This window comes from Atractosteus spatula, chromosome 12 (genome assembly GCF_055471065.1).
Source record: "Atractosteus spatula isolate fAtrSpa1 chromosome 12, fAtrSpa1.hap1, whole genome shotgun sequence".
NCBI classification, from domain to species: Eukaryota; Metazoa; Chordata; class Actinopteri; order Semionotiformes; family Lepisosteidae; genus Atractosteus; species Atractosteus spatula.
In genome coordinates, this window is record NC_142717.1 from 44,217,045 (window position 1) to 44,237,812 (window position 20,768).

At 38.5% G+C, this 20,768-nt stretch overlaps 2 protein-coding genes across 2 annotated transcripts; both read left to right on the forward strand.

Moving 5' to 3' along the window:
• The first annotated feature begins 1,505 nt into the window (after positions 1-1,505).
• tmem106ba (transmembrane protein 106Ba) lies at positions 1,506-10,252 on the forward strand. The gene is made up of 8 exons (XM_088928481.1): positions 1,506-1,635; positions 3,183-3,406; positions 4,239-4,302; positions 4,813-4,972; positions 5,424-5,564; positions 6,372-6,421; positions 6,556-6,609; positions 7,364-10,252. Exons 2-8 carry the CDS (start codon positions 3,193-3,195, stop codon positions 7,497-7,499), a joined length of 819 nt encoding a protein of 272 aa, XP_088784607.1. The 5' UTR covers positions 1,506-1,635; positions 3,183-3,192; the 3' UTR covers positions 7,500-10,252.
• Positions 10,253-17,736: 7,484 nt separating this feature from the next.
• On the forward strand, positions 17,737-20,389 carry seraf (Schwann cell-specific EGF-like repeat autocrine factor). The gene is made up of 5 exons (XM_088928604.1): positions 17,737-18,043; positions 18,485-18,580; positions 18,840-18,944; positions 19,151-19,246; positions 20,280-20,389. The coding sequence occupies exons 1-5, from the start codon at positions 17,809-17,811 to the stop codon at positions 20,387-20,389; spliced, it is 642 nt and encodes a 213-aa protein (XP_088784730.1). The 5' UTR covers positions 17,737-17,808.
• Positions 20,390-20,768: the final 379 nt, after the last annotated feature.

The following is a 20,768-nucleotide window of genomic DNA, read 5'->3' on the forward strand; positions in this document are numbered from 1 at the left end:
GTGACCACTTCACTACACTCCTGGACCTGACGCGAAACGTTTGGATTCATGCAATTACGCGAGCAGTATACGTGCATCTCGCTTCCACTGCTAATAACGATCATTAAAATGTACCCAGATCTATTCTGTGGATTTTTTTTTTATTTTACGCACAATATGTGTCGAGACGCTTTCTCGAAATTGTTAACAAATTCAAATTTTCAGCGGCCCACATTTTAGTAAATATTTGATTTTAAAATTATCCCTCTAATTTAAAAAAGAACTACCAATAATTTATACAGCTAAGTTCTAACACCTTAACCGTTTCCTGAAAGAAAAGACAATAGAGTTTGTGTCTTTCAGAGATCGTTTTCTGGAATACAATGAGTTTTCCTTTAACTTGATCTAACAAAAAATTGTACAATATGTCCTAAATTTCTAAATAACTTGACAGCTAAAGCTGTCATATTTTAATTTGAAAATAAATATTTGCTTTAGGAGCCTATTGTATAACTTAACATTCGACCCACATGTGCAGCATATTGTCAAAACATCTTTCTTTCACCTCAGAAACATCGCTAGACTACACCCTATGTTATCACCGACTGTGGCTGAAAAGCTGAAAGACACATTTGTCTTCTACCGAATTGACTACTGTAATGCTGTCCTCGCTGGGGTATCTAAATCCACATAGAACAAACTCCAGTATGTCCAAAATTCGGCAGCCAGAATCCTGGCCAGGTCTAGTGCAAGTGATCACATTACTCCTATCCTGGAGTCCCTGCACTGGCTTACTGTCAAGTTTCGATTTGATTTCGAAATCCTCGTGCTCAACTATAAGGCTCTGTATGGTTTGCACCTCAGTACCTCTCTGAACTATTATCGCCCTACTCCCCACCTCACAACCTTCACTCTTCTAATTCTGGTCTCATAACTGTCCCCCAAGCCCGACTACAGGGGTGACAGGGCCTTCTCCTGTTATGCCCCCAAGCTCTGGAACTATCTCCCCAAGGATATCAGACAGTCACCTTCTCTAAACTCCTTCAAATCCAGACTCAAAACCTTCTTTAGAAGAGCCTTTACTTAACTGGTTCCATTCTTTACCCCTCTGCTCCTACTATACTTAGTACTACCATCCACGGTCTCCTCTGCGTATTCTCATTGTGTTTATCTTGTGTATTTCTTATTGTATATTTTTAATTGTTGTTGTTGCTGTTGTCATTCTGTAAAGCGCTTTGAGAAGCCACCTTTAAAGGCGTTATATAAAATATATAATATTATAATATATAAAATAAAGTTTATTATTACAATAGCATAAGCCTCCCTCCAGTAACCCGAGATTTGATCACATACTTTAGATATCATTAAATATGACTCATTAGAAAGACAAAAAGAGTAATGCTGCTGAGCAGGACAATTCTGTTCATCATATGCAGTCGGAAAGCGGGACAGGGCTGATGAAGACGATCTCAACACACGACTCCACCGTTATTACCAGCTCAGGTTGTCTAAAGGGCAGCAGAAATGACGTCATCGGTGACCCTGAAGGGGGGGCGTGGCGAAGCAGTGCGCATGTGCATGTGGATGGAGGAGGTAAACAAGTCTGCGGTGTTGAGCTAGAGGCACAGAGAGAATTAAAAAAGGGAAATTCGTAAGGTAAGAGCCCGGGAAAAGCTCCCCCGTGGTAGTGGTTAACATTTCGGACGCGTGTGAGCTGTTATGTTCGTCGGTCATCTTGCTGGCGATCCCAAAGCAGCTGTCTTGATTTACAGGGGCCTAAGATATCCATTACTCTCGCTCCGCTAACCTGCGTTTCACGAATAGGGGGTTCGGTAGCCCTCGCTTCTGTTTGCACACGTAAATATCGTGAAATACTTCTCAAAACGCAGCAGACCGTGGCCCTGCAAGGGCGAGCTGAAGGTTTAAGCCCGGGGATGTGACGGCTGTGTGTTGTTTTTTTTTGTACCTCCGCGGTCTATCTGAATCGTGACTGTGTTGCAAGATAGCATCCGTACTCGGCCACAAAGGCGGTTAATTCTTCATCCTTATCCACCGGGATCGCGGTTTAAAGTCGTGCTTAGGGCTGCAGTATAATATCTCTTTCATCTTAAAGATATCCCCGTGCAGCGAAATGTGAGTAATTCCTGTTGCTGCCCTGTGTTTGGGAGCTTTTCTCTTGCGGTGTGGACTGTTGCAGGTTTGCCTGTACTAGAGTATATGTAAGATTTACAAAAAATGTTAGCCTGCAATTGTAACCATCGACTTTCACACCACCTTCTGAGATTCCTGCCGTGAAAGGATTTACTCTGCGTTGTGCAGGCTTGAAAAACGGGCCAACACCCGTTCTTAAATCGCCCGTAGTATTAAAATTGCACAACATAATGGTGTGAGTGAATGCAAATGTTTCAGCATCTTTATCGTCTTCCATCAATTTCAGCAATGACGTGTGAAAAGAAAGATCCTGGATGTGTTTTTCTGACATCTAAATTTTCCCAGATCTGTGTTTCGTGGTGTTTATACTTTAACCATTACCGGCCCAGGTCTAGTTTTGAGTCACAGGCAGGATGGCTGCTTGAAACATAACTAGTCCATAAACTTCCAAGGTGATTAGTGGCAGAAAAGGATTCTCCCAACACTTCTGCCTTCTGACTTGCACCTTCTAACCTGATCTCGCCTTGGGGACTGGTTCTCTTACCCCCAACTGTACTCCCACATGATGCCCAGACACATCCTGAGTTCTTGGTCATGAAAGATCCTGAGGCACTGCTTGAAAGAGTAAGGGTGACCTGTCAAAATTACACTCTGGGCTTGAACGAGCAGGCCTACCGAAAGAAAGCTCCCGCTTATTTCAGATGGTAAATCAACGTCTGGCTTATCCACGCAATCTTCTGTTTACTGGAGGGGGTACTGGTGGAGAATACATAAGAGCTGAAGATGGCTGCTGTTTGTCACCCAGGTGGGTGGATTAAGGGGGGTCTCCTCCTACGTGTCAAGAGCTTTGCAATACTTGGGGTGCAAAGCTTTATATAAGTGTAAGAATTTAAAACTTTTTTTTTATCTGGCGAGCTTAAAAATCCACTTATGATTCATCGGTGCATGGAATTCTTCAACAAATATTACCTGCTTTGTCCATAGTTGACTCAGCCTGAGATTGCACCTCGTGAATGGCTGTAGTTTTAAAACCTGTGTTTCACGTCTTTCAGAGCTGGAACCATGGGGAAGTCCTTCTCGCACTTGAATAAAGATGACTGCAGTGATAGCCTTGCGTCTACACCCGAAGCTACAGACAAGAAAGGGCTGATTCATTCGGAATCACAGGGCGAAGAGGGAAAAAACGGGGATGTGTCTCAGTTTCCCTACGTGGAATTCACGGGAAGGGACAGTGTCACGTGCCCCACGTGTCAGGGCACGGGGAGAATCCCGAGAGGTATTTATTGTCTTGTTTTCTGTAGCAAAAACAGGATTTCATTTCATACTAGAAATTCTCAATTTTTCAAGGACAAAATAAAAACCCTACAGAGTATCCAGAGAGTTACACTTTTCTACTGTACATGAAAAGGCCATTTCATAGTATGTGTTTTTTTTTCTTTTGTGAATGTTTGCCATGTTAGAAATGATTAAGCGGGTATGATTTTAGTGTTAAAACTGTGGGTTCATGCAATAGCTATATTGGTGATGATTCACATGCCTGAGAAGTCACATAGATTATTAGTGCTTGAGCAGTTCCTGTGTTATTGATCTCACGCTAGAGTTCCATTTAAAAAGTGTTTTAAGTGTAATAGACACAGCCGCTTTTCTCTGAAGATCGAGGAATTAAAATAAATTCTTCACATTTGCTTCGGGCACTAAGCAGAACTTTGAGCAATGCTGTATTGTGAAACTCTTGCATCACAGCCCACTTGTACCAATATCTCAGTTTTAAGCATGTGACCGGTTGCCTCCCACAGTCCATACAGATGGGTCACTTGGCTTCTGGGAAATTGGCCCAAGTGTGGGTGTGTGCCCTGCGATGGACTCGTGTCCTGTCCAGGCTGTAGCACGTCTTTCTTGATAGGATAGACTTCAGCCCCACCGGCTCCCTGAGTCAGATGAAGCAGTTAGAAGGTGGGTGGATAAATAGTGAATAAGTAAAAGGCAGTATAAATGACTCTAAATCAGATAAATATATTAGGCTGTAGAATTGTTTTAAGTTAAAGATTTTAATCTTCACATGTTGTAACATAGGTAAACATAATTGTTTCAAATGCATTGTCTCTCAGGCCAGGAGAATCAGCTGGTCGCATTGATTCCATACAGTGACCAAAGACTGAGACCCAGAAGGACGTAAGTGGTTCATCTTATTTCTCTATCAGTGCTTAACAAAATCACCCTGCCTTTAGGACTTTGATAATATGCTTTTCAGGTAAACATTCTCATTGACCATGTGACAATTAAGACCAGATTTCCAGTCGTCTGATACTGTTGCCTGGTTTTTGTAACTTAAACAACCTTGCTATTCCACTGGAAAGGAGGACATTCAGTGACTTCGTAACCTGTGTCTTAGGTGTTACACTTTCTGATCAGCACTAAACTGTCTGATTAAATCTGGAAATAAGTATGATTTCTGCTATACCTAATAAGTATGAGTTTCTGCACAGGGAATTCTTTAATGAATATTCTAAACTAGTCTTTCGCTTTACGCAGTATATATTAAATGTAATAAATATTTCTTCACTGCTTGTTATTGACGAGACTTGCAGGATGTCTTTCTGCATCTAGTAACCAGTATTATTGACAGCTCTTATTGATTAGTGAGCTTATTGACAGAACATTGTGCTTTTCTCTTATTTTTAGAAAGCTGTATGTTACAGCTTCCGTAGTAGTTTGCCTGCTGCTTTCTGGGCTGGCTGTGTTCTTCCTGTTTCCACGTTCCATTGATGTGTCCTATGTAGGTGTGAAATCAGTCTTCGTCACTTACGACAAAACAAACTGTATTGTGTATCTCAATATTACGGTAAGTTTATTTAAGAATCATTTCAGTTTCTTTTCACCTGCTTCTCTATTTATTCTCTGGGAAAGTGCCAAAAATGTAAATTGTTTAAGCAGGACCTGACCTGTTAAGTGGACACTAAAGTTATTAGGTGTAGTATTTGATGGGCTCTTAGATCACTGACTTTTTAACAAATCATTTAAGAAAATGTGCTGACTTGCTTTCTGTCATTGTTAAATTACATTTTGATATTTTCGTATGAATGTAACTTAATGCTTACTGAGCACTTCCCTGTAGATGCTATTAAAGTACAGCAATCATATTTTTTTGAGTAATTATTAATTATTTATGCAGTCATTTTTGAGAGAAGATCGGCATCAGCAGTTGTGCAGCACGAAGGGTTTTTCGAGGTGTGTGGTATGAGTGTGGCATTAAATGATTAGGCCTAACCACAGTCTCCTTCTTCTTCTTACAGAACACTCTGAATATTACCAATAACAACTATTATTCTGTGGATGTGGCAAACATCAGTGCGCAAGTTCAGTTCTCCAAAACTGTGATAGGAAAGTCCAGGATGAGCAATATCACTTCTATTGGACCTCTCGACATGAAGCAGGTGACACATTTTCACTTTGTTAGAGGTTCTGTTTCAATGCAGATATTCTTTCTGTTTTATTCATAACCTGAGAATGAAAATAGAGAATTGCTCATAGCTAGAAGTATTCATCTTTTGAACACCTTGTTAGTAGTGTGCTTGTAACTAAATGAACTAAATGTTTCTGTAGTTTTTGAGAACTTGAGGTCAGTTTGTCAAACATAAATTATATGTATTCAGCAGGAATGGATTCTCCATCTTGCATGCCCAAGTGTTTTTCGGTGGGGTAAAACAGTAATCTGCAGTGTTCGTCTCTGGTACATGGCTCCTTGTAGCGTCTTATTTAAGAGTTGTGGGAGCATGGAACAAGCTACCCAGCCATGTTGTTGAATCTGGTACCCTGGTTTCTCTGAAGTTAATCTTGTATTTAAGATCTCAATGCCTGGATTAATCCATGAATCAGTTGGCTACTGACTCCCAGGTGGGTTAGATTTTCCTCATTTGTAACCTTTCTTCGGTTCTTATTTCTGTAAAGGTGCACGCCTTTTGCCAATATCAGTTCTTTACAGTACGTGTGTACAGAACACAGTCAGTCTTGGGTGTGACATATTCTGTCCTGCAGATAATATACACTGGAAATAGAGTATTCACACTGTGTTTATTTAGGCTTCTTAAATGATCAAAGTACTTGCATATTGTGGCCTCCTGTTCTGCACTTAAAATTCCTAACTCAATCCAGTTACATTTACAGTTACCTTGCTTATGTGAGAAAACTGATTTATTGGTGCATTACATAATAGAGGGTTTATTTCTTTTTTTCATTCTTAGATTGACTACATGGTTCCTACAGAAATATCAGAAGAGATGAGTTACATGTAGTAAGTAAAACATTTTTTTTCTTAATTTTTAAGTTCAGGTGCTTTATTTTTTTACCAAAGCTGTTTCTGAAATCTGTATTCAGTTGGTAGTATGCTCAAGTGTTATATTAACATTGTTTTGTTATCTTTTTCAGTGATTATTGCACATTGGAAGCTATAAAGGTCCACAATATTGTTGTAATGATGCAGTAAGTATCTTTTATTCCTATTTCTGCTTACAATATTGCACATTATAATGAAAAAATGTAATAACAATAAATCAATGTGACAGGCAATATTCTGGTTCATGCAGTAGATCAGTGAGGGTTTGAACTCAAGTAGAAATCCATAAAATTGTGTATGTGTATTACTGTAAAACACGTTTACATTAGAACAGAAGTTTAGATTACCTGTTTAGTTATTTTGTGTAGAGTGAAATGTGTTGCATATCAGTATGCTTTTCTTGTTTTGTCTACTGAGTATGTCATTAAAGTGTGTAAGTCTTTTATATGACGAGTGATCCTTAGGTCAGGCCACATTTAGATTTCTTTCTTGAAGAAATGTCTTGGTTTTCAGGTTTCTTCTCTGTTATTACTAAAACATTTATATATAGCTATTACTAGAAGTAATCATGAAAGATAATATCAGTTTATTTGTTTACACTAAAGTTGGTCAATCAGAATTGTCAGTAGTTCAGCATTTTATTTGTGTTTAATGTAAGGTTTTGAATGTTAGATTATATTGTTTTGCTTTCTGTGTTACAGTATATTTTTTTCCTCATTAATGTACAGTTTCATTAGTGGTGTATTTCTCACAGTACTTCTAGTTAAATCTGAGCTCAGTCTAACTTCGTAAAGGGGGCAATTATTAAATGTTTCATGGCATTATAAACATGTGCTGACTTCATACGTTCTTCTTTTGATAGTTATCAGCACACAGTAATCTGCTTTCCCTTTCCTACAGAGTGACAGTCACAACAACTTACTTTGGGCACGCTGAGCAGGTGTCTCAGGAGAGATACCAGTATGTGGATTGTGGAGGGAACACTACTTATCTGCACGGCTCCAAGGTTTCAAATGTTCTCACCCCCCCGGAGTAGAACATTGTCCCAGAGGTTCCTTCGAACGGATCGGGATAATAAAGGAGATTTCTGGAAGGTCCCGCAGAGCTGTTCCTGATTGGTTGTACTTGAAGATAGTTTAGTCGGTCTCACTGTGTTCTTTGCTTAGTTTTACAAAAAAAATATTTAAAACATTTGTTTTAATGTTTTACAGTTCTGTGTTTTAGATGGTCTTCTAAGATGCCACTGTGCAGTGACACTATCGAACTTACCATGGAAGGGGGTAATGAAATCTTTTTTTTTTAAATACTACTTTCTTTAGACAAGGTATATCAATAATTCTTGTAAGCTATTTACAAGAAAGAAAGCAAAGCACTTTATCAAAGTAATAATTGACCAGCATATTTTATATGCAGGAAATATATACTTAATGTATAGCAGACAAATAATTAAGGACACAGAAAAATAGGGATTCCTTGTTACTCAGACCACTCTTGTTAACTGACCACTTTTCAACTACTTTTGTACAGAATATTTAATTTCAGTCTTTTCCTCAGCTGTCTGCTGTCATGTTCTGAATACAGGGATGTTGTCAAATCATCCAAATTAATTTTTAAATAGGGAATCATAAGCCTGTTGTGGTTTTGCATTAATTGTTTCCTCTTGTATTGAAGCTCACTTTAGTGGGCTGGTGCAAGGAGGTGTGCGTGACTGAGACACTACTGGATGCTTTCTTTGAACTTGTACCTTGCTGGGAATGACCTAGTTCAGCCTGTGTCAATGCAAGGATTTTCTCTCCTTGTGCACTCAGGACTCCTGTGATGTGACCGAACAGGCTTAGGTGATATTGGTGCATTTTTGCTCTGGAAGAATTAATGTCCCCTTCACGTTGACCATATTCTAGGCTTTTAAGGGGTCACATTTGTTTGAGCTGTGGTCCAATCACATTAAAGGTACAAGTCCTGATAGAGCAGCCTGACTGTGCATGTGCTGCTGTAGAGTTTAAAGAGGTTGTCATTTCCTCATCTTAAAATAAGATGCATTAATTTATCATCCCACATACATACATCTAACACACTCCAATTTAAAGGCGTTTTCATAATGTGCGCAAGAGCTATGGGTGGTGTAATGTGCTCACCATCTGAGGTGTTTTTTGTCTTTTTTAAGAAATACTCAAAATGTAATTAGAAATGTGTAATTAACAATTTGCTGTTTAAAGGGAGCTTCGAAATAACTTACATGCATACCAGCTTTAGTAGTGTATGGTGAATAAATATAGGTGAGCTGTGCATTATAGTTTGTATTTCCCAGAAGTTAAATTCTGCTTTTTATGTATTCTTTATATAACATTTGTCAGGACTTGTTAGTGTGTTTTAATAAAGTTTACAAGAACATGAAAATAAGCTGGAGGTTTTTAGTCTAGTGTGTTTTCACCGGTTTAGCTGCTACCAAAAAATACAGATGTTACCTACCCCTGGAGATGGCATTAGTGCATAGCCAGATCGCAGATATTGATGAATGCGGATGGCAGCAAGGATGCAGGATATTATCAGCTTGGGCTGTAAAGAAATGTTACTAAATCAGACTTTCAGATGGGTTTACAGCATCCCAGTGAATGTCCTGCATTGTAAGTGGGGGATGCGTCTAGTTTACCTCCCCTCTTACAGAATGTAATCTCCATTTCCATTCCTTGACTGTCACGTTCAAGCAGACAAGATTTTGCAGTAAGCCCTTAGAGTGCTCCTTTACTGTGCTTCTTGTGTACACCAAAAAACAGTCCAGTCTGAAACTGTTCACTGCTCGCATTTTCATTTCTGTATACTAACCTATTAATAGAGCTGTCCCATCCTTGCAAGTATACATCTGTATTGGTACTGTATTTCAGTGTCATTGTTAAACTTTTCATTTAATCACTTCACATAGATGGAATAAATAGGCCCCTCTAGTCAAACTAAATAAAAGGTAATTCTGTGATTTACCAGGTAAATGTGAAGACCAGGTTATCAGTATTTTCTTTTTTGCTGTTAATACAGCAATTTTATATTTCAGTTTGTTTTTATTTACAGATTTATTTAATGTAAACGATTTAGCTTCACTAACTACTGAAAATGGTATTCATTTCAGAACCATTCCAGCAGTTTATGCAGAATCCAGAGTTCTCTTGTTTTCCTTTTAGTATATTTTGAAATGATGGGAGGGGAGAGCAAAGATGTGCTGTAGATTTTCTTTTCTGATTGGTTTACTTGAGTATTTCACAGTGAAAGCACTAACACCCTGAACTCACTCAAGCCATATGTGATGTGTCTATGGTTTCCGTTCCCAATCGTACTGGGGTTCTAAAATTTTCAAGTGCATAAGTGATTTGAATGTTGGAAATTTAAGCATTTGTCCTGTGACTTATGAACCCCTTAGTCACTGATGTGTTCTAAATGTGCCAAAATGTTAAAAGTATAAAATCTAGAGTTATAATCAGAATACAGCTCCTTAAATAAAGAGCCAATACACAATTACAATCAAATGTGACATTATATCAAAGTTACCACAACTTATCAGTAGTGGTTGGGATATCAATATTACATTTTTTTAGGATTAAATCTGCCTAAAGGAATCTAAATAGATTTTTCATTGTTCATGAGCAAACCTCCTGTGGGGAAAATACTATTTTTTTTCTATTTTCTACTAAAATTGCCAGGCTGTAAATGTAACCGAATCAAGACTGTAACTTGTAAATTAACCTAGTGGATTCATTGTTTCTTCCCAGCATGAAAAAATAATAAATAATGAATACAATATTTTTTTGTCACTCTTGTTAGTTTCTTTAACTTTGATGGAGATATTTTATATACAGTATTTGTTTTTACTGCTTTGTTAAAGTTTAATCATTGTTCTCTAATTTATCACCAGCATATTTCAGATATAAACTTTTAGAATTATTTTAGCACCAAATTTTAAGTTACATTGCACATGGGTTATTTATACATTTGAGTGCAGATGTGTACACCAAACTTCTAATCCCTTTGATTTATTCAGGGTTGTTGATCGTTCACATTGATTGTTCTCTTGGCAACTGCACTCAGTCAGAGCACCTATGCAATAGCTGGTATAAACACAAGGTGGCATCTGACTTATAATTTTCCCTTTGCTTTTTTTTTTGGCAGATTAGTCCATCTGTTCCATTAGACTGATCACTGCACTGTGTATTTTCTGCAGAATACAGTGTGAGAGATTGTAATGATTTGATTTAATCATTTGATTTATGTGAAAAATGAACCATACTAGTTCATTTTTCTTTTTTAACACTTGACTTATGTGCTAGTTAGTGTTGTGCGCACTTTCAGTGTTATATTCTTTTCCTTTGATTTTATACTTCCAGTTACCAATTTGCCAATGCCTTAGGAAGGATATCAAGTGCAGACATTTTTTAACATCTTTGTATTTTCTCTACAGGGCAGTAGTAAAGGTTGCAGATATTTTCCATAGAAAGCCGTAGTTATAATTTTCAACATGAATGGCAAAAAATGAATGCACTTAGCTTCTTTTAACTTTTAACTTTTTAACACATTTATGTCAAAGGAAGGTAAAACAAATACCTGCAGTGATCTACAGTGGTTTGTAAAAGTATTTACCCTTTCCAGTTTTCTCCCATTTTATTTAACTGCATGTAATTAAAAATTAAATTTTAATATCTTGATTTTGTTAGATGTTTGCTAGGAAAGTGTATTAAATTGAGTAATATAAGCTTCCACCTGAGTTTTTGTGTTTAACCACAGAATTTAAAATATGAAATCACTGGTAATTAAGTGTTATGAAGGTTATCTACAGTATAGCACTTGAAGTGGCACCATCTGCTTACAATTTTGGAAACAGTCCCATATGTTCTCTGTTTTTGGAAAGGTGCTGCAAATACATTTGCTAATTGGTACATATTTCACAGACAGCTGTTCTAAAACAAGCACCATTTTCGATTTACCGCTAATTTTAAATAATTGTTAGGAAATGTTGAAATATAAATTGATTGTATGGTTTCAGAGCAGAGGTTATTGTAAAGTAGCATTTTAGAAAAGGTTAAAGGTTGATCATCTAAACCAGCTGTTGGTAATTTGAGTTTGCCTGAGTAAGAACGAATGCATACTTTTTAAATAATCACTAGGCATATAGCTAGGGACATACATGTACCATAGCTGCAACTGTTAAAATATGTTGATCATCATTTGGAAAAGTAGCATATGTAAGTAGGAAATGGAGATACATCCCAAGAGTCATATTTATGTTCTCATGGCCCTGTTGATGTATATTTACCTTAATATACATGAGCAAACTCTCCATTTGAAATAAAAGCATTCGAAATTGCTCGCTTAGCATGGTACAATGCTATATTTCTTAGTGCAAAGTAGAGGTCTAATTTTAAAAAGGTATCTTTATGAAAGGCTGTTCTGCCCTATTTCATATGCTTTTAATTGAATAGTCAATCCAGGATTTTTATTTAAGAAGATAAGGCGTCATGTGAGAATAGACTCTTCTGAAGCAATTATTAATGGGATTCTGAATACAAATACTCAAATGACATCAGGCATACAAATGTCCCATCCATAAATCTTGAAAATCTCTAACAAAATTCCAGCAGTCAGTGGACCTGGCTTCATGCACTTCAGAGACACTACCCGTTTTCTTTGCAATGGGTCGAAGGCAGGATACACTCCGGATGGGACCGCAGTCCCTGGGGCACACACAGGCAGAAACACTCACACCAGGGCTAGTTTTCCCAGAAACCAATTAATCTACCAGTATGTCTTTGGATTGTGGTGGGAAACTGCAGCACCCAGAGGAAAACCACACGATTATGGGGAGAACATTGAACTCACCGTCCCCATGCATCACTGTACCACCCCATTTCGAAACAGTAATTAATGTATGAAACCTTAAGAAAGAAACAGGATCACCTGGTGAATGTGGCCACAATACTGTGCCTTCCACAAATGTTGCCCAATATTGTAGTATGCAGTATTCACACCCTTCACCTATGGTAAGTCAATAGAATCTAGTTCAAAATAGAACTAGATTATTAATAACTAATTTTATTATTTATACGTTCATTATTAGCAAATCCTGAAAAATATTGTTCATTTCTAAAACATTTTCCCTTACTTTATTTTAACTAAAATAATTTTTAATTCAGAAAATCCTTGTTTGAGTGCGAAAGACGGTTGATAGTGATTAAGCTTCATTTTTGTCATATAGAAAATGTTTAAACGATCACAGTTGATAAACATTTTATGTGCTAAGAACCCAACATGTACTTTCATCAAAGGCCATAAATACTTTCATGGTGATGTTTATTATTATTGAATAAGTCAAACTCATAATGTACCGCATCGTGGACTTGAGGTGACTGTCATGTGTTTTGAGTTCTAGAAAATTGAAAAAAACTGCTTCTCACAAATTCTCATTACACACTAACCTTTAATTTCAATGTGAAAATTGAAATTGATCTTTTTTTAAAATATAACTTGGATGAAAAATTGAGAACGATTCTTTTTAGTTCTCTTCTAGCATAGTCAACCACAGGCGCAGAGGGAAAAAAAACAGACAGCTTGTCACTTGTCAGCTGGAGGAATAGTTTCCTTTCTGAAACAGAAACGTAAAGGACAGCTGAGCAGACAGGAAATGCATTTTCCTCAGAACGGCCATCTTTCTTAGTGGATCTTCTGTGATGTGAATTCCTCCTGTTCCTGTCTGTTCAGAGGTTAATGTTCTTACCGGCATTTTATGTTAATCGTTTTCAATTTTTCAGATATTGTAAACATCTGGACATACTCAAAAGAAATAAACTAGTAGATCACCTTCAAATATCGGGAATTTCAGTGTTTTAATGTTCCAATAAATCCTCCTCTATAATCATAGGGTTTGAGCATGTCTACATGCAGTGAAGAAACCTGCTCTACAGTGTTGGCTGTGGGTCGATGTGGGATTCTCGTCTCCATCAACAATAATCCGATCATGCAAGTGTGCGCAGTACGGTGGTCAAGAGGGTGCTGCTGTGGAAGCTAGCATAAGCCCCTGTGCTATTCCCAGCACCACACTTCAGGCTGCCTCCACCTTTGCAGGAGGATGTTTTGTCAACGGTCAGTGTGGCCTTTCTTCCTTCTGAGCACCCTTCCAGTTCCCCCAGACAAAGGCCGAAGTATCTTGAGTTTTCGCATCAGAAACTTTTAAACTCGCTCCGGAAGCGACTCCCGGCTCCCCTAACATTTCCGATTCCCGCTGTCATGACTGCCTTGAATTCCCGTTGGGCATGGTGGTTGATGGATGCCACCTTTGAAGACGGAGTTACCCATGGCCTTTTAAATATGAAAATATTCTACTCAGTGCAGACATGTCATGTTGGAATGCTTAAAATCCCTTTGTGAGTTCTCAATACAATCGCTTAAAATGAAACCGCATATGTTATCTTTATATGCATTTATATTTATTTTTATAATATTTATATGCAAACGGCATGTTATTTTTTATATCAATTCACCCATGTTATAACCGCTTCATCCAAAGTATTAATTATACAGTACAATTTTATGTAGAAGTATAAAATCTGGTAAGTATATACTATACGCATTGTGAATTTTGCTTTTTTTGTCTGTACAGTATATCCAATCCTTCTTACCTTCCTGCAGAAGCCCCTTGTGAATAATGGCATGCAGCATCTGTTTCTGCTATTGAACAGCTTGTGCAGTTCTTTTGAAATTACTGTGGAGATTCTGAATGGGAAGTTTTATTTACTGATCTGGAAACCAGACTTGATAGTGATTATATTGGTTAAATCGTTTCAGCCCAGTGCAGAGTTTCATGTTTTGTTTGAAACCGTTTGCAGATCTCAAGAAAGAAAAACCCTCAAGCAGGAAAAAAAATCCTGTTTGCACAGTTTATTTTCTGCACACGAGTCTCAACTTGAAAACAAAGTACAAGCCCCTCAGTGCTCACAAATCATTGAAATGCAGAGCCTCGTTATGGGTTTTAACTGTAGCAGGATTTGCTTCACACAGTTTACCCAGCAACTAGCTTTGTGTTCTTGGCAGCAGTTGGCCTGAGCTGAGGATGAAAAACATCCAACAACTGACAAAAGAAGACTAATACGTGGGGGATCTTGCACAGAGAGCTTTATATTGCAGTAAAAATGAGATTTATGAAAGGCAGCATTTGAGGCATCTAAGTGTTTCTAGAGATGTGAAATGAGTGACGGTCAGGAAAGTATGAGTGGCCCTATATGACCCTGAAGCAAAACTCAGGATGCATCGGAGAGTAGCTGTCAAGAAAACAGCCAGGCGGCCACCCCCACAGAAATCAAGGTTTTAGAGAATTATTGTGATGAAAGGCATTTGAGTATTGAACTTGGCGGGGGAGAGACTACCTTGCTGTAGATAACTGTGGTACAGAAAGCAGGTTTATTAAAAAAATAATCCTGGTCCAAAAGAGATAGTAACAAATATAGTCCAGGTGGGTAGCTGCATCAGCATGCGTAGGCTGCAGAGGAACAAGTGATAGGCATATTGAAGAAGGCTCCACAGCCGGAACAAATGTATGTGCCTCAAGATTTAAGATGAAGGAAATCAGGGCATATTTAGTATTGGAAGTGATAGCAGTAACCTTCTGAAGATTTTGAAATATGTTAACATATTTCATACAATGTTGGCAAACAAAAGAAGGCCATTTGGTAATCTGTGTTAATTGATCCAAGGTTCTTATTCTGACTTTGGTTGACAGAAGCTAGGGTATTGACTTTGATAACATGGTGGTGTAGCTTGTTCCACACTCCCTCAAAAAACCCCAAACCCCTGTGTAACCTCCTGGTCTGTTTTAAATCCACCTCCATCCAACTTCTTGCCTGGTTTCACTATTCATCCTGATGTCCATTAGGTTGACTTTAATCTTTTAAGCATCTTGAATATTTCAATCAGGTCTCTACATATTCTGCTGTTATCCTGGGGTCTGTTAGCCTCATAGATGGAAGTAGATTTCCATAATCCAGCCTGGGTTTCAGCAAATAAAGTGCTGCAAGTCTTCAGGTATTTGACAATGTAACAGAAGAGTGAAATTTAAAACACTGTTTTAAAAACTGCAACTATTTGCTTTCGTTTTGAATAGGTTAGCTTTTATGGTTCAGGGTATTTGAAAAAAATGGGTGTGAGTCGCTCTATTCATCCGCAACTTGATTTGTACTTAAATCTCTAAAAAAAAACACATTTTTGTATTGCTATATAGAACTAAAAGAACACAATGTAATAATTGTATTTATTTGTAAATCATTAGTAGTTTCTCTGTATTTGCGATCTTTATGGTCAAGATAGGACCAATGTTTATTGACTTCTGTAGAAGCCTTTAATTGGAATTATGGGTATCATGTTTGTGCTGAGATACATAGTTTTAATTTCCGGGTGTAGCTGTTAACCTAAAACACATCTGGTACTGTTTTGTTGCAACATCTGGCCAAAAAAGTAAAATATGAGCTATGAGTTCAAATAAACATTTCCTCTATGATGACATTAACATACTGCTCAGCCTTGTAAAGCAGAGAACCCAGAGCGACTCTGAGGTCACAATACCCTGATGTATGCCTTCATTTGCATTTCAAATTTATATGCACATGCTGTGCCATTAGAAATTGGAAAATGATTTCAAAAAGCTGTCGAATAATAGAATGATGAACTCTATTGTTGTTAAGAGATTTTCCACATGGCTCTTTTATCATCCACCCCATGAATAGCCACTGTAAATTGCTAATGATTCTAAACATTATGAAAGGCCACTATAAGTTTTAGAACTTGTGATGTAATATCTAAACATACATTTTCTCTTTCTTTCTCTGTACTTTAATATATTTAATTTTTAGAACTGTATTTGAATTTGTACTTTTATTTACCCACAGAAATGTAGGACACATTCAAAAGTGTGAACGTATGTTTTCTGCAAATGAAATATGGTATGCACAAATATGATTGTCTTTATGATAACATCACAGTTACAGTACATGACCTGTCAGGCCAGAAAGTTGTCTTGTGCATCTCATAGTTTCCAGATTCATTTCTTGATAACTGACACAAAACGTCCAATTTTGTTGCTACAGTTGTTCAGCTTAGTGTTTAAATACAATTTACTGTTTCAGAGACTCTCCTAAATTCATAGTAAAAAGGTCATTACATGCACCTTTCATTCTGATACAGAAACAAATCAAGAGACTGTATTTCAAATGAATTTGATAAATGTGATCTGGAAAACTAGCACAGATGAATTCATTTAATGAAGTAGTCTGATGAGCTACAGTACCTTTGGTATTGATTAGAAACAGATGTTAGCACAGTGTCTGGTATTCATAAAGTACTAGACTATGTTGCAGGGTAATACAGCATTTAAAATGGAAATCTGAATCTATTCTTGATTGCTTTTAAGTGAAATTTGAATACAATTAGGAGGATTATAAACCTTTATTTAATTATAAACCTGATAAATTAATGGCATTTTGACCATGACATATCCATCCCTTTTCCATGATTCTGCTTTGTGTTGCATTTTTAAAATGTAGGTCTGTACATGATTGCCATTCCCCGATTTTTAGCATAATCACAGAAGTAAAGAAAAAAGTTTTACACAAACCACACACCCTCCACTCTTTTGAGAGTTTACTGTTAGGAAGACATTGCTTGCATGCACACATACTATACATGCATATTGTGATTTGAAGCACCAGCTAAGGGGCTCTAAACATGCATGGTTTTATAATGGGGAAGAACCTTGTTTTACAGCAAACAGACGTGAATGTATATCTGTGATAACAGCTGTAAATTATTGAAGAAACCTGAAAGTAGCGTGATTTGCCATCCCATTGACATCCCATTGACACTCACCAGCACAACATGATTTTTTCCTTGCTAAATCCAACTCGCAAACTCTTGTTGCTGCCAGGTGCAGCTGATGGCACCCATTACGACAAAGCTCTCGCCAAAGCAGACAAAGAACTCCCTATTAAAAACCACAACATAGTCTTTAAAACACTAACAGTCTTAATATTTCAGATTTCAGTAATTGTCACAAATGTGTTTTAAGGTGGGTGCTGCGCACACACGTGAATTTGTGTTGTGAAAAGCTGCATGACGTGCTACAGGTCTCTGACCGTGCATTATTCATTTGAGCTCACTCCTTTCCTGCTGAGGTTTCAAGGGGCTAAACCTGGAGCAGTTCAGCTTGTAACCAATTGGAGCCGTCGGGGGAAGCCTGTCTGAAAGGGCTGCAGAGGTTTTTCCAGGAGCAGCAGCAGTGCGCTGCACTTGGTGGCCAGCCCCTCGCCTGCGCTGTGGAGAAGATGGCTCTGTGTCGGAGCTCTCGGACGGGGGCCGGGACGCTGCTCCTTGTGGCTGCTCTTTGCCTGTGTTTGGGTGTTTGCGACGGCAGGTCCGAGGCTTCGAGAGGAGTGGTGATCCCCTTTGTGTTCGATCTGAAGGCCTCCTGTGACCCCTCGTGCCAGCACGCGGGCATCTGCATACGGAACAACACCTGCTTCTGCTCCAAGGGCTACGAAGGGGAGCAGTGCCAGTATGGTGATTGAGCACTTCTTTATTCCCAGAATGAGTCGATGATGTGACTTTGTGCATCTTTCTGTGCATTCGTTGTTTTCAGAAATGCAGACATCGTGCATTCCAAAAATGTTTTGTTGGTTTTTGGGGTGCATGTCAGATTGAGATTTGAGAAATTGAGACATTGAAATTGAGAAAGTTTCCAAAACAATGTAAACGGTAAAAGAATGGTGTCATTTGTAATGCATGTGTTTTGCTCAACCTTTTACTTGTTTTGCCTTTGGAAGTAAGATGCAAACTTTCAATTGCTCCAGTATTTTGCACCATATAAGATCCTTATAGACAGATGATTTATTTACCACGAATGTCTTCCTTACATTTTCACTTTTCACTGTTACAGTTCTTTTAAACTTTAATATTAAAAAGGCTGAAGCAAAGTATATTCTTGGTGTGTTTGTGTGACAGCTACTTGCTACCCTAAGTGTAAGAACGGAGGAGAATGTCTTCGACCAGGAAAATGCAGGTGTCCACCAGGTTATGGAGGCAAATATTGTCATAAAGGTAACACACATTTTCTTCCTTTCCTTCCTAGACTTAGAACATCCATCGGATAACATTCAAGTGTTCCATCATTCCCACACAAGTAAAGAACGCCTACTCATGATGCAAGCTTTCTAAGATTTCATTTAAATGTTACAAGAATTTAAGAAATGTTTGAAAAAACCATCGGGCTCCCGATTTTTACAGCACGGATCTCTGGTTTTTACTTTGCCTCTCTCGCCTGCCTCTGCAGCTCACGGGCTGTGTGTTTGTTTTCCAGTGACATGCGAGGGGGGCTGCTGGAACGGAGGCGAATGCATCGCCGTGAACGGGATTGCCAAGTGCCTCTGTCCCTCGAGCTGGACCGGCTCGAAATGCCAAGAAGGTAAGATTTATCTCGGCTGAATCGCCGCCTCTTGGGGATGGGATCTTTCGAGGTGCTGGAGCCCCGGCCGGGGCAATAAAAGCGGCCTTCATCTCAGAACCTTTCGTCCCATCACCCAAGCGTGGCGATTTTACGACAGATAAGACTGGGTGGCTAAACTGCAGACTGTGTGGCTCTTTAACCACTGGAATCTCCTTTGTTCTCAGCAATTTGTCCTCAGGGATGTAGAAACGGAGGGAGCTGTGTGGCTCCTGGCATCTGCAGCTGTCCAGAGGGCTGGCTTGGAGGAGCGTGTCACATAGGTAAGGGCTTTGTGGCTGCCTTCACAATCGGGCCGCTGGGAGGGGCGTCTCTGCTTTCTAGGCTTTTGACCTCTTTAAAGCACGTGGACACTTGCTTTTAGAACAAAAAAAAAAACATCCCGTTTGAAATCTACAACTGTAATCCATGCTGTTTTCATTGAAGAGTACACCTGTCGTTTTGTAGCTGGGCAACATTGTTAAAGACATGTCTGCTGATCGATTGCGAGTGGACTCCCAAAAAAACAAGTGGTTGAAAGGAATGAGAACTTTTCCCTCCCTGAACACACACAGGAAATACCAGACAAAAGGAAAGAAACCTGTAGCAGTCAGTTATTCCCAGTTTGGGATCTCTGAGAGTTGATAATGGCTTCTGGTTGTTGAGTTTTTATTTTCCATTTTTCACAGTACCTGAGCGTACACTGTCTCTGTCACAAATCCTCTCAGTAATTATGCATTTCTCTGTTTTACACGTTTATGTTATGCATGAATTTTATTATTTTTTCAGTCCATGACAGGGTACGTGTTTCTTAGCCTAATTTAAGACTGATTTCTGACAAAAAGAGAAATCTGTATGTGATTGATGGAAATGTGATTATGTTCACCATAACAAAATCAGGCCGACGTAATATTATGATACCATAGGAGAGCTATTAGTGGGCCATATTGCAGAATACTCCTCAGAGACGCGTTGCGTCGAAGATCTGTGAGGAAGCTCATCGCTATTATCTTGCAAATCCGTTTGAAGTTTGCAATAATCTTGCCCAGCATAACTTTGGTCGGACATAAAAGTTGGTTCTTTAATTATAGCCAGTTTAAACCTTTTATCGAGAGGTGGTTAAAAAGAAGTGCTCGTGTTCTTCTTCAATAGTGGAAAATACTATTTCGCAAATGTGTATGCTCGAACAACATAGAAGACTTCGATAATAATAATAATAAAAAAAAAGCCGTACATCAGAGCTTCCGAGGGAAATGATAACGATCTTGTAACAGTGTGATCAGGCTCTGTTTTGTTATTATTATTATTGGTTTGCAGCTATCTGTAAGCGTCCGTGTCACCACGGGGGGAAATGCGTCGCGCCGAACGTCTGCAGGTGCCGCGCGCCTCACGACGGGCCGCAGTGCGCGGACAGAAGGAAACCGTGAAGCGCCGAGACCGGACAAGCCGTTTATTTTTAAACTGCCAACTAGAAATAAAGGCGCTTTAACTTCTTAGTAACCCAGGTGTTAATCGTTGTAAACCGAATGGTATTTCTTAATGTCGTTTTAAATAAATAAATAAAAAAGCCATTGAAGCACTTTGTCTCTGCGTTTATGTCGGGACATATTTTTCAACCTGCACTGTCCTGACACTGTGAGAGACAGATAAAACACTATTATTATTATTATTATTATTATTATTATTATAATATACACTATTTGAGGGAAAAACGTAGCCAAAACAAATGATGACCTCTTAATTTAAGAGTACCCCCAGAAGTCTTCACAGGCCAAGAACAACACAGCGACAAATCCATCTTGACTG

Excerpts from the sequence above, each read along its gene's own strand:
- seraf (XM_088928604.1), top strand. The coding sequence starts at position 17,809 with ATGGCTCTGTGTCGGAGCTCTCGGACGGGGGCCGGGACGCTGCTCCTT. Across the intron at positions 18,044-18,484 it reads AGGGGAGCAGTGCCAGTATG|CTACTTGCTACCCTAAGTGT; the intron begins GTGATTGAGCAC and ends TTTGTGTGACAG. Across the intron at positions 18,581-18,839 it reads AGGCAAATATTGTCATAAAG|TGACATGCGAGGGGGGCTGC; the intron begins GTAACACACATT and ends TTTGTTTTCCAG.
- tmem106ba (XM_088928481.1), top strand. The coding sequence starts at position 3,193 with ATGGGGAAGTCCTTCTCGCACTTGAATAAAGATGACTGCAGTGATAGC. Across the intron at positions 4,303-4,812 it reads AGACTGAGACCCAGAAGGAC|AAAGCTGTATGTTACAGCTT; the intron begins GTAAGTGGTTCA and ends TCTTATTTTTAG. Across the intron at positions 4,973-5,423 it reads TTGTGTATCTCAATATTACG|AACACTCTGAATATTACCAA; the intron begins GTAAGTTTATTT and ends TTCTTCTTACAG.